The sequence below is a fragment of the Chlamydotis macqueenii genome, chromosome 21, assembly GCF_036417535.1.
Source record: "Chlamydotis macqueenii isolate bChlMac1 chromosome 21, bChlMac1.mat, whole genome shotgun sequence".
Classification (NCBI taxonomy): Eukaryota; Metazoa; Chordata; class Aves; order Otidiformes; family Otididae; genus Chlamydotis; species Chlamydotis macqueenii.
This window is the reverse complement of record NC_141576.1, coordinates 8,271,397-8,288,803: the sequence shown is the minus strand read 5'-3', so window position 1 is coordinate 8,288,803 and position 17,407 is coordinate 8,271,397. Positions and strand designations below refer to the sequence as shown.

General features: G+C 52.0%; 1 protein-coding gene across 2 annotated transcripts in view; it reads left to right on the top strand.

Moving 5' to 3' along the window:
* The window catches only part of EPHB2 (EPH receptor B2), a 128,373-nt gene that overhangs the window by 70,136 nt on the left and 40,830 nt on the right, over positions 1–17,407 (top strand). For both annotated transcript variants that reach the window (XM_086764322.1, XM_086764321.1), the window contains exons 4-5: positions 11,165–11,320; positions 11,920–12,255. In XM_086764322.1, coding sequence (XP_086620448.1) covers positions 11,165–11,320; positions 11,920–12,255 — 492 coding nt within the window. The remainder of the gene's footprint in view (positions 1–11,164; positions 11,321–11,919; positions 12,256–17,407) is intronic.

The following is a 17,407-nucleotide window of genomic DNA, read 5'->3' as shown; positions in this document are numbered from 1 at the left end:
GCTTTGAATGTCTCTAAGGGTGTAGATCCCTGCACCTCTCTGAGCCCTCCTTCCAATATTTGACCTCCCTCGTGGTGAAAAATGTTCTCCTTGTGTCATGCTGCACTTTCCCCTGTGCCACCTTGAGCCTTGTCCTACCTCTGAGGGCCTGGCTCCATCTTCCTTGCGCTCTCTTGCTGGGTCGCTGAAGGTATCAGTAAGGTTGCTCCCTTGCCTTCTTTTCTGCAGACTCACAGCTGACCCTCAGCCTCTCTTTGCCCACCATGTGCCCCAGCTGCCAGTCGTCCCTGTGGCCTCCCCTGGAGTCATTTCAATGTCTTCCTTGCACTGGAGAGCCCCAAACTGAACATAGAGCTCCATAAAGATCTCGCCAGTATCAGAGCACTTGGAAGCTTGTTTGGGAGGAAGGATGATTCTCCTTGCGTTTTGTCCTTTTTAAGTAAGTAAGCAGACTTCAGGGAGTTTTGGAAAGTGGAGGTGAACAGCGTGCAACTGCCCTGGGCGGTGTGTGACCTCCCTTCCCATGCGGTGCTGCCTGCCTACAGCTTCTCCACTCACTGCAGGCTGGAAAGGAAAGTTACTCTGCAACCACACCCCCGGTGATGTAAACCACCATAACTAACCATTTTTAATCAGCCTTTATGCCAACTACACTCAGCACCTTGTGCTGACAAAGAACAACATTGTCATCTGGAAAGCAGCTACTGGCACTCAACGAGCTGGCGTGTTTTAAATTTGTCTAAACTGGGTGCTAAGCAGTGTTAAAATGTAATTATTAAACATGCCCACTCCAGGTTTTCCTGACCACCCTCACCTCCACCTGGAAAAGCTGCTTTTGCCCTGGAAAGACTCCACTGAGAGCTGCACCTAAAGAGGGTCTGCAGGGTGTCTGATGGAGATGAAGACGAGAGGATGGGCTGGGAGGGCACTGCCACGTGCCAGTCCTTGTGCTACGGGAAGTCATAGACTCACAGAATGATTTGAGTGGGAAGGGACATTTAAAGCCCATCCAGCCCAACCCCCCTGCAAGGCACAGGGACATCTCCAACCAGATCAAGTTGCTCAGAGCCCCGGCCAACCTGGCCTGGAATGTTTCCAGGGATGGGGCATCCACCACCTCTCTGGACAACTTCTGACAGTGTGCCACCACCCTCAGCATAAAAAATTTCTTCCTTAGATCAACTCTGAATCTCCCCTGTTTTAGTTGAAAGCCATCACCCCTCATCCTATCACAACAGGCCCTACTGAAGAGTCTCTACCCATCTTTCCTGTAGGCCCTCTTGAGGTACTGGAAGACTGCTCTAAGATCTCCCCAGAGTCTCCTCCAGGCTGAACAGCCCCAGCTCTCTCAGCCTGGCCTCACAGCAGAGGTGCTCCAGCCCTCTCATCATCTTCATGGCCTCCTCTGGACTCACTCCAACAGGTCCACGTCCTTCTGGTGTTGGGGGCTCCAGAACTGGACACAGTACTCCAGGTGGGGTCTCACCAGAGTAGAGTAGAGGAGCAGAATTCCCTCCCTCGACCTGTTGGCCACATTGCTTTTGATGCAGCCCAGGATGCTGTTGGCTTTCTGGGCTGCAAGGGTGCACTGCCAGCTCATGTTGAACTTCTCATGTACCAGCACTCCCAAGTCCTTCTCCTCAGGGCTGCTCTTGATCCCTTCTCCACCCAGCCTGTATTTGTGCCTGGGATTGCCATGACCCACATGCAGGACCTTGCACTTGGCCTGGCTGAACTTCATGAGGTTTGCACGGGCCAACCTCTCCAGCCTGTCCAGGTCCCTCTGGATGGCATCCCTCCCTTCCAGCATGTTGACGGCACCACACAGCTTGGTGTCATCAGCCAACTTGCTGAGGGTGCACTCTATTCCACTGTCCATGTCGCCAGCAAAGATATTGAACAGGGCCGGGCCCAGCATGGACCTCTGAGGGACGCCACTCGTCACTGGTCTCCACTTGGACATTGAGCCGTTAACCACCACTCTCTGAGTGTGGCCATCCAGCCAATTCCTTATCCACCAAGTGGTCCATCCATCAACTCCTCATCTCTCCAGTTTACAGAGAAGGATGTTGTGTGGGACAGTGTCAAATGCTTTGCACAAGTCCAGATAGACTGGACTTGTGCAAAGTCAAGGAAGAGCAATTTGGGAATAGTGCCATCAATGCTTCTGCACACTGGCTGTCGGGGTTGGGGCTTCTGGGTCAGGTAGGGATGTCCTTCAGAGACCCAGTCGCAGACTCTTTGCCTCTGACCCTGACACCTACTCCTCAAACATCTGGGATGAGGGAGTTGGGTAGAGACAGGTGGTTCGCAGATAAAAACATTGAGCAGCCACAGATGCATTTGGAGTCTCTGGAGGTGAAGGCACAAGTCCACTCGGGGGCCTGGCTCTGCTCGCACCTGGAGACATGTAGACATCAAGTGGTCACTGGCTGCTCTGGACCTCACGTCACTGTCTCTGGTCTTGGTGGACGTGCATGCCCGTCCCCAGCAGCCCTGCGGTGCTGGGAGAGTGACTCTGGATTTGCACCAGGACCATGAGTGCTGGGAACACTGTCCACTTGAAAGGTTCTTGTCCAGGAAAAGCTCTCTTTTTACCTTCATGTTTCCTTTAGGATTAAAGCCGTTCTCCTCAGGCTCGAAACATGGAATGTTTGTCAAGTTTATGAGGGCATTTAGAGAGGCTTTTAGAAAGTACATCCTATCCCTTCTTTTATAGGGCTGAGATAAGATTATCTTTGTTTTAACACCAATTAAAGCAGGAAGGGTTTATAGGATTAGGGGGTTTCCATCAGTGCAACTTTGATGTCACCACTTGCTTGCTTGGTTTACTTCTTTCCCTGCATTAAAAGGTTGGGAGCTGTTCCCATAATGGTTGACATGCCACCCTCCGGAGGCAGAGCTCTCCCAGGCAGAAGCTTTGGGAAACGTTTAAACAAGACCAAACAAAGTAACAAAATGTGAAAGTCCTACATTTTTCTGGAGACCACTTGGAGAAAGCTGGCTTACCGTTTAAACAACCGCTCTTTCAGTATGTAGCCCTGCAGTGTTTACATCGATTGAAAAAGGACACGTTGCTTGCCTGAAAAGCATTTTTTAAAATATTAAAATAAAATAAATTCCTATATTGTAAGGAATCTGAAGCTAAACCAAAAAAAAACCCCTTCAGTCTTGCAGTCAGGGGCTGGAAAACATATCAGTCCATCCTCTGCACCAGGAGGAAACGGGAGGCTGAAAAACAGGAGTGCGACATTTGGTGTATCTGCTAGCACGTCACTCCACAGAAATAGCCTCACGGCCCGGCTCCTGGTCTGGCGTTAGGCTGGCACCGCTCTGTGTGAGTCGCCCCACGGCCTCTGGGGCAACGCCGCTTTCCAGCACCTGAGGCTCTAGGTCCTGATGTGCGTACCAAGCTGTGAGACATGATTTTGGGGTTAGAACTGCGCAAGTGTTGGCAACATCACGATCACCCTGTATGCTGGGACTGGGAGCGCTCCTAAACCGGCAGCACCCAAAATCCCCAGTGTGGTGGGTGTCATGCTGAGCTTGGTCTTGGAGTTACATTCCAGAGTGCTCTTCGGCTGTCTGCAGGAGCGAGGAGATTCAAAGCATCTGCTGCCACCAGCGCTGTTCTCCTGACCTGTAAACTTGCCATCTGGTTTCGGCTTCATCCAGGGATGCTGCCCTCTGGAAGCGAGCTGTGAACTGTGCCTTTGGGGCTGCAGTCGCCAGCGGTCTACAGCAACGTGATGAAAATGCAGCTCCATGTCTCCTTTGGATAGGGAGGTCCTCTCCCCTCAAGTGTCTACTGAACAGCATTATTGTACTCGCTTTCTGTAATCTGAGGATACTGGGAGCATTCCCATGCTCAGGCAGGCACAGAAAGCTTTCCGTTTCTCTTTAAGAGCCCCCGTGATGGCTTGGGGAGGCTCAACCAGGCTGACTGGGCAGGTAAGAAATTCCAGGCGTTTCTCCCTGACAGCCGAATCCCGTCACCGCTGATGGATGTGCCGCCCGGAGCAGGTCGGCAGGGGGGCTTGCAGGTGTGCGTGCCCACAGGTGCGGTGGTCTCGCCAGACGCTTGAGCTTCGGAGCGGTGCTAGCAGGGAGATGACCTTGCGAACCCCGCGGAGGCTGCAGGAGGGATTTGCTAGCAAGCCCCCGGCACGAAGCCTCTCCCAGGCGAGGGCTCAGCCCTCCTGCTGCGGTGCAGGCACTGGGAGAGAGCTGCAATCATTTGGATGAGGGTGCTCCCTGCCTGAGGCTGTCCCAGCTATCAGACTGGTGATGCTCTTACCAGGTCAGGGGACTGTAACGACCTGGTTTTGGCCCAGGCTGTGCTGCAGAGTCAGTGTGTGCTGACCGCATGGTGTCCAAAAGGCTGTATCCCTGGCCCATGTGTTTTTCCTTGTCTTTGGAGCTTGTTTGGGCTGGGCTAGGGACAGCCTTGTTAGAAGTTTGGGGACTATTTGTCCCTTGTTGGACCTTCCACTGTGCTCTTTGGAGGAGCTTCCAAAACAGGGCATCACTCTGCCCTGCCTGGTCCTCTCCCAGTCTCTGTTACACTCCAGTGCTAAGTCCAGAGGAGGCCACAAAGATGATCAGGGTGCTGGAGCACCTCTCCTGTGAGGCCAGGCTGAGAGAGCTGGGGCTGTTCAGCCTGGAGAAGAGGAGGCTCCGGGGAGATCTTATAGCGGTCTTCCAGTGCCTAAAGGGGGCTGCAGGAAAGACAGGGAGAAATTCTTTAGCAGGGCCTGTTGTGATAGGATGAGGGGTAATGGTTTTAAAATAGAAGGAAGGAGATTCATATACGGAAAAAAAATTTGTACAATGAGGGGGGTGGGGCACTGGCCCAGGTTGCTCAGAGAGGTGGTGGATGCCCCATCCCTGGAAACATTCCAGGCCAGGTTGGGTGAGGTTCTGAGCAACCTGATCTGGTTGGAGATGTCCCTGCTCCTTGCAGGGGGGCTTTGACTGGATGCCCTTTAAAGGTCCCTCCCAACCCAAACCATTCTGTGATTCTATGATTCTACTAAGGTCCTGTCACAGCCCCACACTGACCCAGTGCTGTCCCTCTCCACTTGCCCATGGACCAAGTGAAAGGGTAGATGATGCTGAGAATAAGACTTAACCTCTTAAATCAAGCAGCCGGTGATGAGCAGGGTGCAGTGTGGAAGTCCTCACCAGGGGCACTTCCAAGAGGGTTGTGTCTGAAGGAGCCCTATCCTGAAGCTGTGTGAAGCTGTGAAGCTCGAGATGAGCTGGCTTGCAGGGCACCTCTCAGGAGCACTGCTGTAGGGGATGTGGGTTTTGGGGTCCTGACACCTCCAGCTGTGATGCTGAGCAGCAGTGCCTTTGTGCTGGGGGAGCTGACATGACCCAGCTGATCTTGAGGTGCTGATGAGGTGCAGGATGCTGGTCCAGTCAGCGGCGTGGGGACCTGTCTAAAAGCCGCTAGCAAAGGGAGGATGCTTTTGCAGGCCTGCGCCATTCGCTTCTATTTCTGTCCTGTGGAGAATGATGGGGTTAAACAGGAACATTTGAATTGCGACTTCTTTCTTTATTGACAACTCTTCAATCCACATCACAGAAGTCAGCTGGGCTCCATGTTCCCCTTCAGTTAATCTCATTTAACCCTCTTTTCCCTTCTGTATTTCCATATTCTGCTCTCCAAATGCTGTCAGTCGTTGGCAGTGACAGCACCTGGCAACGGAATTACTTGCTTATCTCAAGTATGAGGTAACAGTGTAGGCTGCTAATTGAATTTATCAGGAGGGAAACTGGAGGACTTGTGCAGCCCCAAGAAGGATGAGTGCAGAGAGCTGGCACCTAGAGATCCAAGATCCTGTGTCTTTCTGAGCTAGCAGCCAACTCCAATGCCAAGCCCAAGGGACTTGGGTGTTACTGTCTGCCTCCTGCACTGCAGCCCTGCAAGGCCGGATTGAGTCCTCTCCTCTCCAGCACAAACACGTCCAGGCTGGGGAGGCCATGGTAGGAGTCTAAGCAGATCCAAAGGCAATGGGCAGTACTCCTCCTTTGGGTTGTCCAGTGGCCAGCCTTCCACTAAGTTGACAAACACCATCATGTGAGGGGCTGGGGACAGGAACAAGCAGAGAATGAGCAACTTTTGCAGGTGAGACAAAGTGATTTTGTCTAGTCTGGTCTGAGGAGGCTGCACAGCTCTGGCTAGGTGAATGCGCATTTGGAGCTAATACACCTCTGAGGATGCCTTTCGCACTGGTCTGAGAGACCTGGCTGCTGTGGTGGGCAGCCCTGGTGAGATCCTTTTGCATGCAGAGCTAAAAGCAAAGGTCAGAACACAAGGGATAGAATGGAGAAGAATATGGAATAAAGTGACAATGTCATCACAACACCCGTCTCATTTTGTAAGAACAAGGGCACAGCTGATGAAAGGAAATTCAGAGCTGGTTGGACGTAACAGTCTTCTGCAAAGGACAACATCATAAATACCCACACACACCTCACAGGCAGTAGAGACCTAGAAGTGCTGTTGGAGGAGGCTCTGGGGTCTGGGGGACAGCCTCCTGCTTGCAGTGGGGGTGGCACCAATGTTAGCTCAAGGCAGCCATGGCATTTAGCCAAATCTCTGCCGAGAAAGGAGATCCACAATTCTTCTGTGACCTGTCCAGAGCTGCACAATCGTTTGGAGAGGAGCTTTTCCTGATGTCCAGTCTGAACTTGTGGTCCTTGTCCCTTGTTACATAGTCTGGCACCATGAGAAGTGTTTTGGTCTGTGTTCTTTGCGTCTGCCCTCGAATAGCTGCAGCTGCAGTTAGATCCGCCCCTCATTGCCCCGGTTAACCCATCCCTGGTCTTTCCAGCTCTGCTCATATGCCCTGGCCATCTTGGTGACCCTCCAGCAGACTCTCCTGTTTCTCCTTACTGCCCTTGAACTGGGCAACTCTGAACAAGCCGCAGCAGCATCCCCAGTGCCTGGCAGGAGAACACACGTCCTTCAATGTGCTGGCCATGCTTCTACTGGCATGGTCCAGGACATGGCTTTCCTTATTCTCCATAAAAGCACATCCCTGGTGACTGCTCGGCACAGGGTTGGTGCAGTGGCAGTCCTGTGGTGCATGACCAAGGGAGTGAAAGGCTTGGATAGGGTTTGCGGGGTGGTTAGGATGCCAGCGGGACCAGGGAGGGCTGTGGGAGAGGGCTCCCGAAAGCACAGTGCAGTGCGTAGGAGGGCAAGAGGCAGGGTGCAGCCGAGGTGACTGGCTCTGGGGTCCCGCAGCACCGGTGATGTCGACGATGTCAGGGTGCAGAGCCGGTCTGCCCGCCCCCTGCCTCCGGCTCCAGAAGGAGAAGCGAGGCAGCCGGGAGATAAGGCCAGGGATTTAAGAGTCTTGGCAGATCCTAGCTGACAGAGCCAGGGCTGCCTGTTTTCCATCAGCCATTAAAAATGCCTCGCTCAAGTGGAAGGAGCCTTGCTGCCAGGAGGAACAAAGCCAGGCAAAGGGAGCCGAGGAGGACCCTTTCTCAGAGTCATTAGTGCGGGTTGAAGGTGCCATTCTGGAAACTTTTTTTGCAAGAGAGAGCTGTTTGCTCTGCGTTTGCAGGGGTGGGCTGGGGTGGGCTCTGAAGGCCATGGCAGTTTGTGATGCAGAGGAGCCTGTCCGGAGCCAGCTCAGCTCACACTGGATTCATTCAGAAGTTGGTTAAGAGAGCGGCAGTGGGACACAGGGCCAGCAAACGGGGAACTCCTCTGCGGCCCCTCCTGCACATTTGGTCAGGCTGAGCTTTTCCTCCAGGCTGAGCCACGGGATGCCTTTCTCTGCCGAGGTGCCCTGGGGCGGGCAGTGCTGTGGGGAAGGTGCCAGCACCGCCTCCAGCAGTAGATGCTGCAGAAGCGACCTTCCCTCCCAGATCTCTGGCATGGTCTTCCTGCAGGGGAGGGCAGGACCCCTCTTGGGTCCTTCTCCATGGCGTTCCCTTCCCAAAGCATGTGCCTTCCGTGTCCTGGGAATGGGTGGATGGGAAATGAAGACACTCGGCGCTGCTCGGGCATTCCCAATCTTGTTTGAGAGAGCTACAGCCAGCACTCTTAGCAAATCTGCTGCTGTCTCTGAGCTGCACCCCCGCGAGGCAGCCATCCATGCCTATGTGCAGCAGTGAAGCAATTAAAGGTCCATATGTTTTCTGGGAACCCCTCTTAGCATCCTCCGATCAGTGCTGGGGATGCGGGAACCCACCACGTGGGAAGCTGCAAGCCGCCCCTGCTTCAGTGACAGAGCCAGAGCTGCTGTCATGGTAATCGCTCTCCTGGGATGAAGGATGCTCTGATAAAGCAGAAATTTCTGTGCTTTCACTGTTTCCATTCCTTCTTTCCAAGCCAGAGTTGCTAGGGATGCTCTGCCCCTGCCCTTGTTACAAGCCTGTAACGAGAAGCAGCATGTCCCAAAGCTGCCGTCACCACGCGGGGCAGAACACTGAGGTGTCCTCATGTCTTCCAGCAAGCATGAGAACATCCACGCTGTTCAAACAGGAGGAGATTTAACCCCTGTCTGAAGATTTCCATTTTTATTTGCTGTTTACTCTGGAAACAAGAAATTGAGTGGATTCCAAATTAAAAGTTGTTTTCTCACCCAGAGGAAGACCTGGAGGGAACAAAACGTTTTTGAACACAATGTTCTCTTATTTTACTTCTGGAGGTTGTCATTACTTGAAAAAAAAAATAGAGGTTTGCATCAAATTTCAGTGATCTTCCTGTCTTTCAGGATAATTTCAGGATAATTTCAGAACATTTATCTTTGGAGAAGTTCTGATTTTCCAGGATTATTTTATCCCATGTCAATGTGCAGGACCTCCTGGGGAGGAAGAAAGTTGCCAAAACTTCTGTCCGTGTTTTGATGGCACGTGCAAGGAGTTTTAATATTGGTATTTTTGGTGAACAATCATTCAGCCTAGAATTTTTGCCCCGCTTTGAGAGCAGTGCACGCAGAAGTATTAATTGCAGCCATCAGCCTGTGCCAGGCCAACCTCGGGAATGTCTTTTGTCTCGCAAGGCCAGTCGCTAAATCTCAGCAGCACAAGCATTTTTAAAATATATCTCTATCTTGGTGCAGAAGAAGCCTTATAGGAAAGTTGTCATTTTTAAAATAAGCCTTGTGAAGGCGAGAGCGGCCCATGTTTTAGAGCATCTTTGATCAATGACCCAATATTTCACCCTGGATGTCAGTCCAGAGCAATTTTGTGTGTTGATCTTATCGTGTTTCAAAAATTGGTATTAGTACAGGACCCCGTTATCGTTTCAGCTACGGAGTCACCGTCACTTCTCTGTAACAGAGAATGACACAGCCCTCACCTCTTCCAGCAGCTTAACACCCTCTGAGACAGATCTGTACCGAGGGACACACCGGGAATCAGGTCAGAAATGGAGTCAAATGTGTGGGGCACTGGGGAGAGCGAGGATGGAAAGATCCAGGAACATGAGAAGCCAGTTTTTCAACAGATCCTTTGATTGCAGGAAGCAAGAGGGATTTTGCAAACAGGAAGGTTGATAGTATTTTTCTGTAGAGCTTTTCTCATTGGAAACTCAAGATAGTTTTGAAGGAAGGGAGATGAAAAGTGAAAAAAAAAAATCCATTTTTTTTCCAAACAAGAAACCAGTAATAGCTCTTGCTTACAGCAACCCCGAGCTTATGTTTTTCCCAGGCTGTTTTTCTGATCTGCCTCATTCCTGAAGGCCTTGGCAGCAAACTGAAGTAGAAGTTTGTTTAACTTGTTTCAGTGGAGAAACCACCTGCCACCCCCCAGGCTCTTTGTGCTGCACGAGAAATTAACAGCGGCGGAAAGTCACAAGCAAGAGTAATCACCGAGAGCCGTGCCGAGGAGTGCTCATAGCCAAGTTTTTGCTTTGGCATTGCTGATCTCCTGACTTAGAAGGGACTTGCTGGTTTGTAAAGCTTTGCAGTGATATTTTTAGCTGTTAATGCTGTGTTGCACCGTGGTCCAGCCTTCACCACCCATCTGCTGTAGGCACTGTGCACCCCCTGTGCCACCCTCACCCACTCCGTCTGACCGAACGTGTGTTTTTTGAGCAGCTCTTGCTAACGGAGCATCTTCTTCATCTGTGAGCGGACTCCCGCACACTGCTGCCGGTCGTGGCAGAAGTGACAACTTGCTTATGATACCAAGTACTGAAGGCAAGGACTGGCTGTAGGGAGTTGCAAAAGCACCTTATGAGACGGTGTGACCAGAGAATGAGAAGACAATTGGAATGCAACAGTCTTGATGTTATGCAAATGGTAGAAAGCAATCCTGACTTCGCACACACGTGCACAGAGGTAGGCTGTGAGCTGGCCCCATGTCTCTCAGGAATGAGACCTTGGGGCTATAAGAGGTAGTCCTGTTGGTACATTGGTGGTTAACAAATAATTGGAACATTGCTAATTCTGGGAAAAGAGCAGAGAATGAAACAGTGAATCTTGTTGTGCAACTTGTTGTGCAATCCTAGGGGTCATGGAGAAGATGGATGGTGATTGAGTGTTCATTGCCAATGCAAATGAAATGGCAGCTGGCAGCTTCCACGCGGAGGGCAGTCACACCGTGCGGCCCTGTGCTACAGGGTAAAATGGGTGCAAAACATTTGCATGGAATAAAAAATGACTGAGTAACTTAGTGGAAGGAAATCCCACATAGGATGTTAACTGCAAAGAGCTTGCCTCTTAGAACTCCCTGAGCTACAAATTGCTAGAGGGTGGGAAGGTACTGTGGGCAACACTTGTGCCTGGTTCATGCCCCGCTCCTTGGGTGGCCGCTGCTGGGGGGAGAATGCTGGTGCCTGTGGTCTGGCTTGGTATAGCCAGTCGCTTCTTCTTACATGACAGTGGCTAAAAATGCCCTTTGCATTGGTCAGACTCCCTGAGCAGACCCTGCTCTGTGCCCGTGGTTGGGGAACAGAGGGGAGAGATGCCTGCATGGGGACCCCATCTCTACAGGCAGCGCGAGAAGCAGCGCCTGCCTCCTCAGAGCCTTCAAACCAGCTGCTCCTTCTCCCTTTTGTTTACTTCAAGTTGTCAGGTTTTGGCTTTGGACTCTGCAAAGCCCGAAGGGTGTTTTCTGGCAGCGCTGCCAGGCTCCGGGTGTCCCCGCCAGCCCCCATCCTCACCACTTACTGCTGCTCTTTGTTGTCTTCCAGGCTGCCCATCAGGGACGTTCAAAGCCAGCCAAGGGGATGAAGGATGCATCCACTGCCCGATTAACAGCCGGACGACTTCAGAAGGGGCCACGAACTGCGTGTGCCGAAACGGATATTACCGGGCAGATGCTGATCCTATTGACATGCCTTGCACCAGTATGTGGGCTCTGGGCAACTGGGGAGGGACTGCATGTGGCTGGGAAAGGAGACACACATCAGTCAAAGCACTGAGGGATGCTTAACAAAGGCATCTGTCTCAGTGGGATTTTGGAGGAAGCCAGAGGGCCCAGAGCACCTCGTCCTTACAGGTGTGGGTCTTTCTTACCCTGAGTCAGTCTGCGCTTGCAAACATTGCACGTGCAAAAAGGGCAGAAATTTGGGTTGCTCTGTGCTATTCCAGGCAGTGAGATGAATTTACTCTGGGGCTGTACCTGGATGAGGAGACCGGTGTCCTGGCATGTGGGAGATTAGTGCAAAGGCCAGGAATCAGAAATGCTATAAAAAATAACTGGTGAGTTTTGCCCAAGATACCATGTAATCAAATGAGCGTGGATTAAGAGGACAGGTTTTCTTCCCGCTCCTGCCTTTGGCTGTCCAGTTCGCTCCGCACATCCCTGACACCAAGAGAGGCACCTGGCTCAGGGTGTGCCTGCTGCGGTTCTGTCTGGGGATGGGGAAAAGGGTGGGGTGCGGCTGGTCCTGTAGCGATGAGCAGGGCTCTGGCTCTTACACCTTTCTGTCTATTCCCTTTACAGCCATCCCGTCTGCCCCTCAGGCTGTCATCTCCAGTGTGAATGAGACCTCTCTGATGCTGGAGTGGACCCAGCCGCGGGACTCGGGAGGCCGGGAGGACCTGGTGTACAACATCATCTGCAAGAGCTGTGGCTCTGGCCGCGGGGCATGCACGCGCTGCGGGGACAACGTGCAGTTTGCACCCCGCCAACTGGGCCTGACGGAGCCCCGCGTCTACATCAGCGATCTGCTGGCCCACACACAGTACACCTTTGAGATCCAGGCAGTGAATGGTGTCACCGACCAGAGCCCCTTCTCCCCACAGTTTGCATCAGTGAACATCACCACCAACCAGGCTGGTAAGACGTGGACCCGTGTCTCCCAGCAGACCTCTCCAGGAACGGGAGGTGGTGGTGGGCAGAGATCTCCTGGTCAAGAGGTGCTTGGTGAACCTCTGTGGGGTGAGCAGGGCTTGAAGGGGAGAAGAGGCAGGGTGAGATGTGGCATGATGTCTCTTGTCCTGTAACGCTGATGATAGCCAAAGTGCATGGGCCTGGCAATTCCTGGATGAATCCCAAGCCTCCAGTGTGAAAAATATCCCTTATTTCGGTGAAAAGCTGAAGTGTGCCCCAAGGCAGAGCTGCCCTCCCTGTCACCGCAGCAGAACAGCACATGTCACTGTCCCCTGGTGTCTCAGCATCCCTCTCCAGCGCTGGGCGCGTGACTGTTCCTGAGGTTGTTGCCTCGGAGCATCAGTTGCGCTCACCATTGGTGTGTTGCAGACAGAGCAGCAGCGCTCACCACTGCTGGCAGCCTTGCTGCAGCCCCTGCTACTGCTCCTGGTTCCTGAGGAAGGTAAGGTTAGCCCCAGTGTTGTGACACAAGCTGCAATCTCTGCTCTGACTGCAAAGAGAGCCAGGACAGGCTGTGAAAGCAAAGGAAAGCTGCACAGAAGAGGGGCTTGGGAGATGGATATACAGTATGACTGTCTGGAAATCCACACCAGGCCCTGCGCCACTGCCAAGTCACCTTGGTGAAGACCAAGGAGCAGAGGTGGAAAGGTTTCATTTGGGGTCTCCAGCCCTGTGCTGGCCTAGGGGTTTGCTACGCTCCTGCAGTGCAGGGTGGATTTGCTGGCGGAAGGGATGTGTCAGGGTGCTGCTCCTGGGAGAGTCACCAGCAGCCCCCAGGCAGAAGCTCTGCCTGATGCCCCGCAGCGCTGCTGGTCAGGGGCCACTCTCCCCAGCCCACCTGGAAGCCATCTGGAGCCGGGGCATAGACTGGAGCTGGGGCTTTGCTTAATCCAATTGCACAGTGGAAGCATGCCAGTAAGGTACAAGCACGCATGGGAGCAAGCGAGTTTCTGTGGTCCCTCAGCGCTGCAGCAAGCGTGTGGGCAGTGTAAACAGGAACCAGGCTGCCCTGGCCACTACATGACCTTCAAGACTGAATTTGGCGGTCATGGGTGAATTTCCACAGAATTTCCTGGAGACCACAGGACAGGAGATGTTTGATCTGGGGTAAAGCAGCAGTGGTGCAGATGGGCAGCACTTGTGGTTGGGCATGCAGAGTGCTGAGACAGAGGTAACTTGCAAAAATGTCTTGGTCACATATGAACCAGCAGAGTCACCTCTGATCTTAAGTTAGCTCAAGAGTTGCAGGGTCAGGGTGTTTTCAATATGGTGTCAGAAGCCCTGAAGGCAGATTTAGCACAACATTGAACCGTGGTTTGACTGCCAGCAGGAACACGCATGATGACGCGAGAGGAACTGGTCTGGGATGGTGAGCTGTTGCAGCTTCCTTTTCAGAGATGGCTGATGGAGACAGGGTGGGTGTGATGCTGCCTGGGGCTGGGAGGGGGCTCTGCACACCCTCAGCATTGTCCCACACTATAGATGAGTTATTTAATGCTCAGATTGTGCACTTTGCAGTTATATGGTGTGCTTGTTACCTTCATATACTGCCTGTGGCCACTTCCACCTTAGCAAAACCAGAGAGCTGAGTTGCAGGCAAATCCTTTTCCGTCCCCTGAATCCTCCTCCTTGTGTTTTCCTTGTTTGACACTCCTTTATTATCAGGGCTCACACTTCTCAGCCTGTGTGATGTCTCTCTTAATGTATCTATTCATTAGCACTAAACAGTAACTGTCTGCTTGCTAATTCCTCTGTAATTAGAGGCTCTGAATTCTTCTGCTTACACTCCGCACTGCCTGGCAGCCTTGATGTAGATCAGTAGCAGTTGGTAACAGAAGCTGCAGACACAAAGGCAGAGCTGGGACAGGAGAATGGAAAGTGTTGTGGGGAGAGGAGAGCCTGCAGAGGGATGGGAGGGATGAGCCTGGGGAAGCATCGATTACAGCCTCCCTCTGCCTTTGCTCTGCATTGAGCAGCCAGCTGGGACTCAATCTCAGGCAGAGCAGAGGACCAGCGACATCATGGGGTTGTGCTCCAGCCACAGGTGGGTGCTGGCCTGCCTGCAAAGCACCCACTACCCTGGCCTTCAAGGACCTTGCATTGAAGAAAGCAAGGCAAAATTGTCCTGGTTCACCCAGGGATAAATGGACCACTGTTGGGGGAGCACCTCTGTTTGGTGCTTTCGGGACTGAGGAGAGATGCCACATTACCAGCAGCATTTTAACCTTCAGGTATGGTAAATTCTTCAGCATCCCAGGAAAAAGCTACTGTGAGAGAGTAAGAAAATGATCCCTGTAGAGCAGCCAGAGGGCAGGTACTGCGTGTGGCTGGAGGAGTGGCACTGGGGAGTGTGACAGTATGCTGACCGTCATCCCAAAAGGGAAACTTGATATCAAAGAAGTTGACACACCACTCACCTTGTTCTCCCAGAGAAAGATATCTGTGGTCATCACTGTTGTACCCATCTCCAACGAGGTCTGGATTTCACTAACATGGGCCTTTACATCAGCATAACTTATTTTGCTCTTGTATTGTGGTAGTAGGACATTTCTCCTCATATAGACATGGGCAGCAGGTTGCTTCTCTCAAGGGAAAACAAGAGATCATTAGACCAAACTAAAGCATCCTTTCTTGCTGTCAGGTGGCTTTCCAGAATGTGGATCTTCCCACAGCTCTTTGTGGAAACTTCTGTATTCTTCATCGTAATTTTGTGAACTAGATATTGTACCCGGTAGCAGCTCTGCTGCAGATAAACTGCTTTCCTTGCTGGTCTTGCTGTTCCCTTCATACGTCCAAGTGTGAAGTGCTACCTCAGCCACGCGGGCAGCACTTACCTCACTGGTGGCTTCTGTCTTGGTGCCTTCAGATGCTGCTTCCCTCGATGCAGCATCTCCCATTCTGCAAGCAAGACCTGCTTTTTGGTTTCCAAGACCTGAGCACAACTTTATAATCCTTTTCATAGGCTCAGCCATCAAGCCATGATCACTGTTCCACATAGAAGCTGTCATTCCTAATGCTGCCATTTTGGAGACTTTATGAATGTTTCACCAGCTGTGCTTGTCTCCCAGATTGCTAATGATTTTAAGGAGAGGTACTGCCTCTGCTGTGCTGGACACAGTGTGAGTCTCCATGGAGTGTCAGCCTTGTTTAAAACTAATTTATTGTGTTGCACATGACGCTGATGCTGATCCTAGTGTCTCACAAACTTTAAACCTGTGCACTCTGTTGAACTCCTGAGATCAGGATAAAAATCAAGACAATTTGACAAGAGCTTCTTCCACAAAGTCATGTTGCTGTGCCTATTTGCAGCAGGACTATCACCAAGAATGATACTCCCACCTGGAGTACTGTATCCCACCTGGAGTACTGTGTCCAGTTCTGGAGCCCCCAACACAAGAAGGACATGGACCAGTTGGAGAGGGTCCAGAGGAGGGCCACAAAGATGATAAAAGGGCTGGAGCACCTCTCTTATGAGGCCAGGCTGAGAGAGTTGGGGCTGTTCAGCCTGGAGAAGAGGAGGCTCCGGGGAGACCTGATAGCGGTCTTCCAGTACCTCAAGGTGGCCTACAAGAAAGATGGGGAGAGGCTGTTCAGTAGGGCCTGTTGTGATAGGACGAGGGGTAATGGTTTTAAAATAGAGGGAGGTAGATTTAGATTGGAAATTAGGAAAAAATTTTTTACAATGCTAGTTGTAGAACACTGTCCCAGGCTGCCCAGAGAGGTGGTGGATGCCCCATCCCTGGAAATGTTCAAGGCCAAGCTGGATGAGGCTCTGAGCAACCTGATCTGGTTGGGGATGTCCCTGCTCCTTGCAGGGGGGTTGGACTGGATGACCTTTGAAGGTCCCTTCCAACCCTAACCATTCTATGATTCTATGATTCTATGAATGGATCTGCTGTGGCTTTTTCTAGTTGAGTCTTGGAAAACACCTCTCTGCTAACCCATCCCAGAACCATGTCACCCTCCTGCTTTTCATAATTTCCAGTCTGATTTGTGGCTTGTGCCTCTTGTGGCATCACCTGCCCCCGATAGGAAGAGTGAGTTTCCACCCTCTTTTAACAGAGCTCCAAGCAATTGTAGCTGCAATTAAATTCACTCTTAATGTCTTCAATTAGCTGGCCTAGCCAGCCCAGCACTCTCCATGTCTCACAAGCCCTGTGCCTCAGGCTGCCTTGGTCACCCTTGGCTGGATCCTCTGCAGTTCTTCCTGGACCCATGGCCTCCTGTTCAGCATTGGCCAAATTGACATTGGCCTTAGACTGCCCAGGTTGATGCTGAGCTTAGACTACTCAGTTTACCCTTTGCACTTCACTGTGATGTTGTCATCTTTACAGTCCCACCAACAAAGCCATCAGCAGTCCAGACCCCATGGTTCAGAGAGGAGCCCTGAGGGACAGGACACCTCTCTTCTTAGGAGAAGGTTGGTTGAAAGAAAGCAGCCAGCACCAGCCTGTGCTGGTGATTTCCTGGACCTGGAGCTCAGCAGCTCTCCAGGGAGGGAAATCCAGGACTTTCCAGGACTGACACAGCCAGTCTTGTCTTAAGGTACAAGATGTGGCCAAAGAAAACAAACCCATCGTGCAGAGCCCGGGTGCTACCAAAAGCCTTTTCTCAACCATGCCAGAACAAAAGATCTGTGCCAAGAGGGTGGCTGAGAGACGTGCCAGCATCCCAAGAAGGAAGGTGCATGAGGGAAGCCAGAGGTTAAGGAGCTGAGCGTGGCCCAGCGCTTGGGATAATGACACTTGACTAATTGAGAGCCATGCCAGGCTCATGACAATGCACAGCCCCTGCTTGCTAATTTGTGACCGTTCTTTGGGGAGGGTGGAGAGTCTTGGTGCTGCAAGGATTTGCAGGCTCCATCTGCATCGCAAGCAGGCTGAGTGCCCTGGGAACATCGCCGAGCGAAAGGGCTCCTTGGGCAGGGGTGACTTAAATAGCGCATGAGAAGGGCAACTCTTGATAACAGACTGTGGTTTCTGCGGTCTGAGAAGGGAGGAAAAACCCCTGGGCTCTATCCAGAGACAAATTTAAGACCTCTCAGAGATGGGGGGAAGAGAGCATCCAGATTTTTGAGAATGTGTCCCTTTTGTGAGCC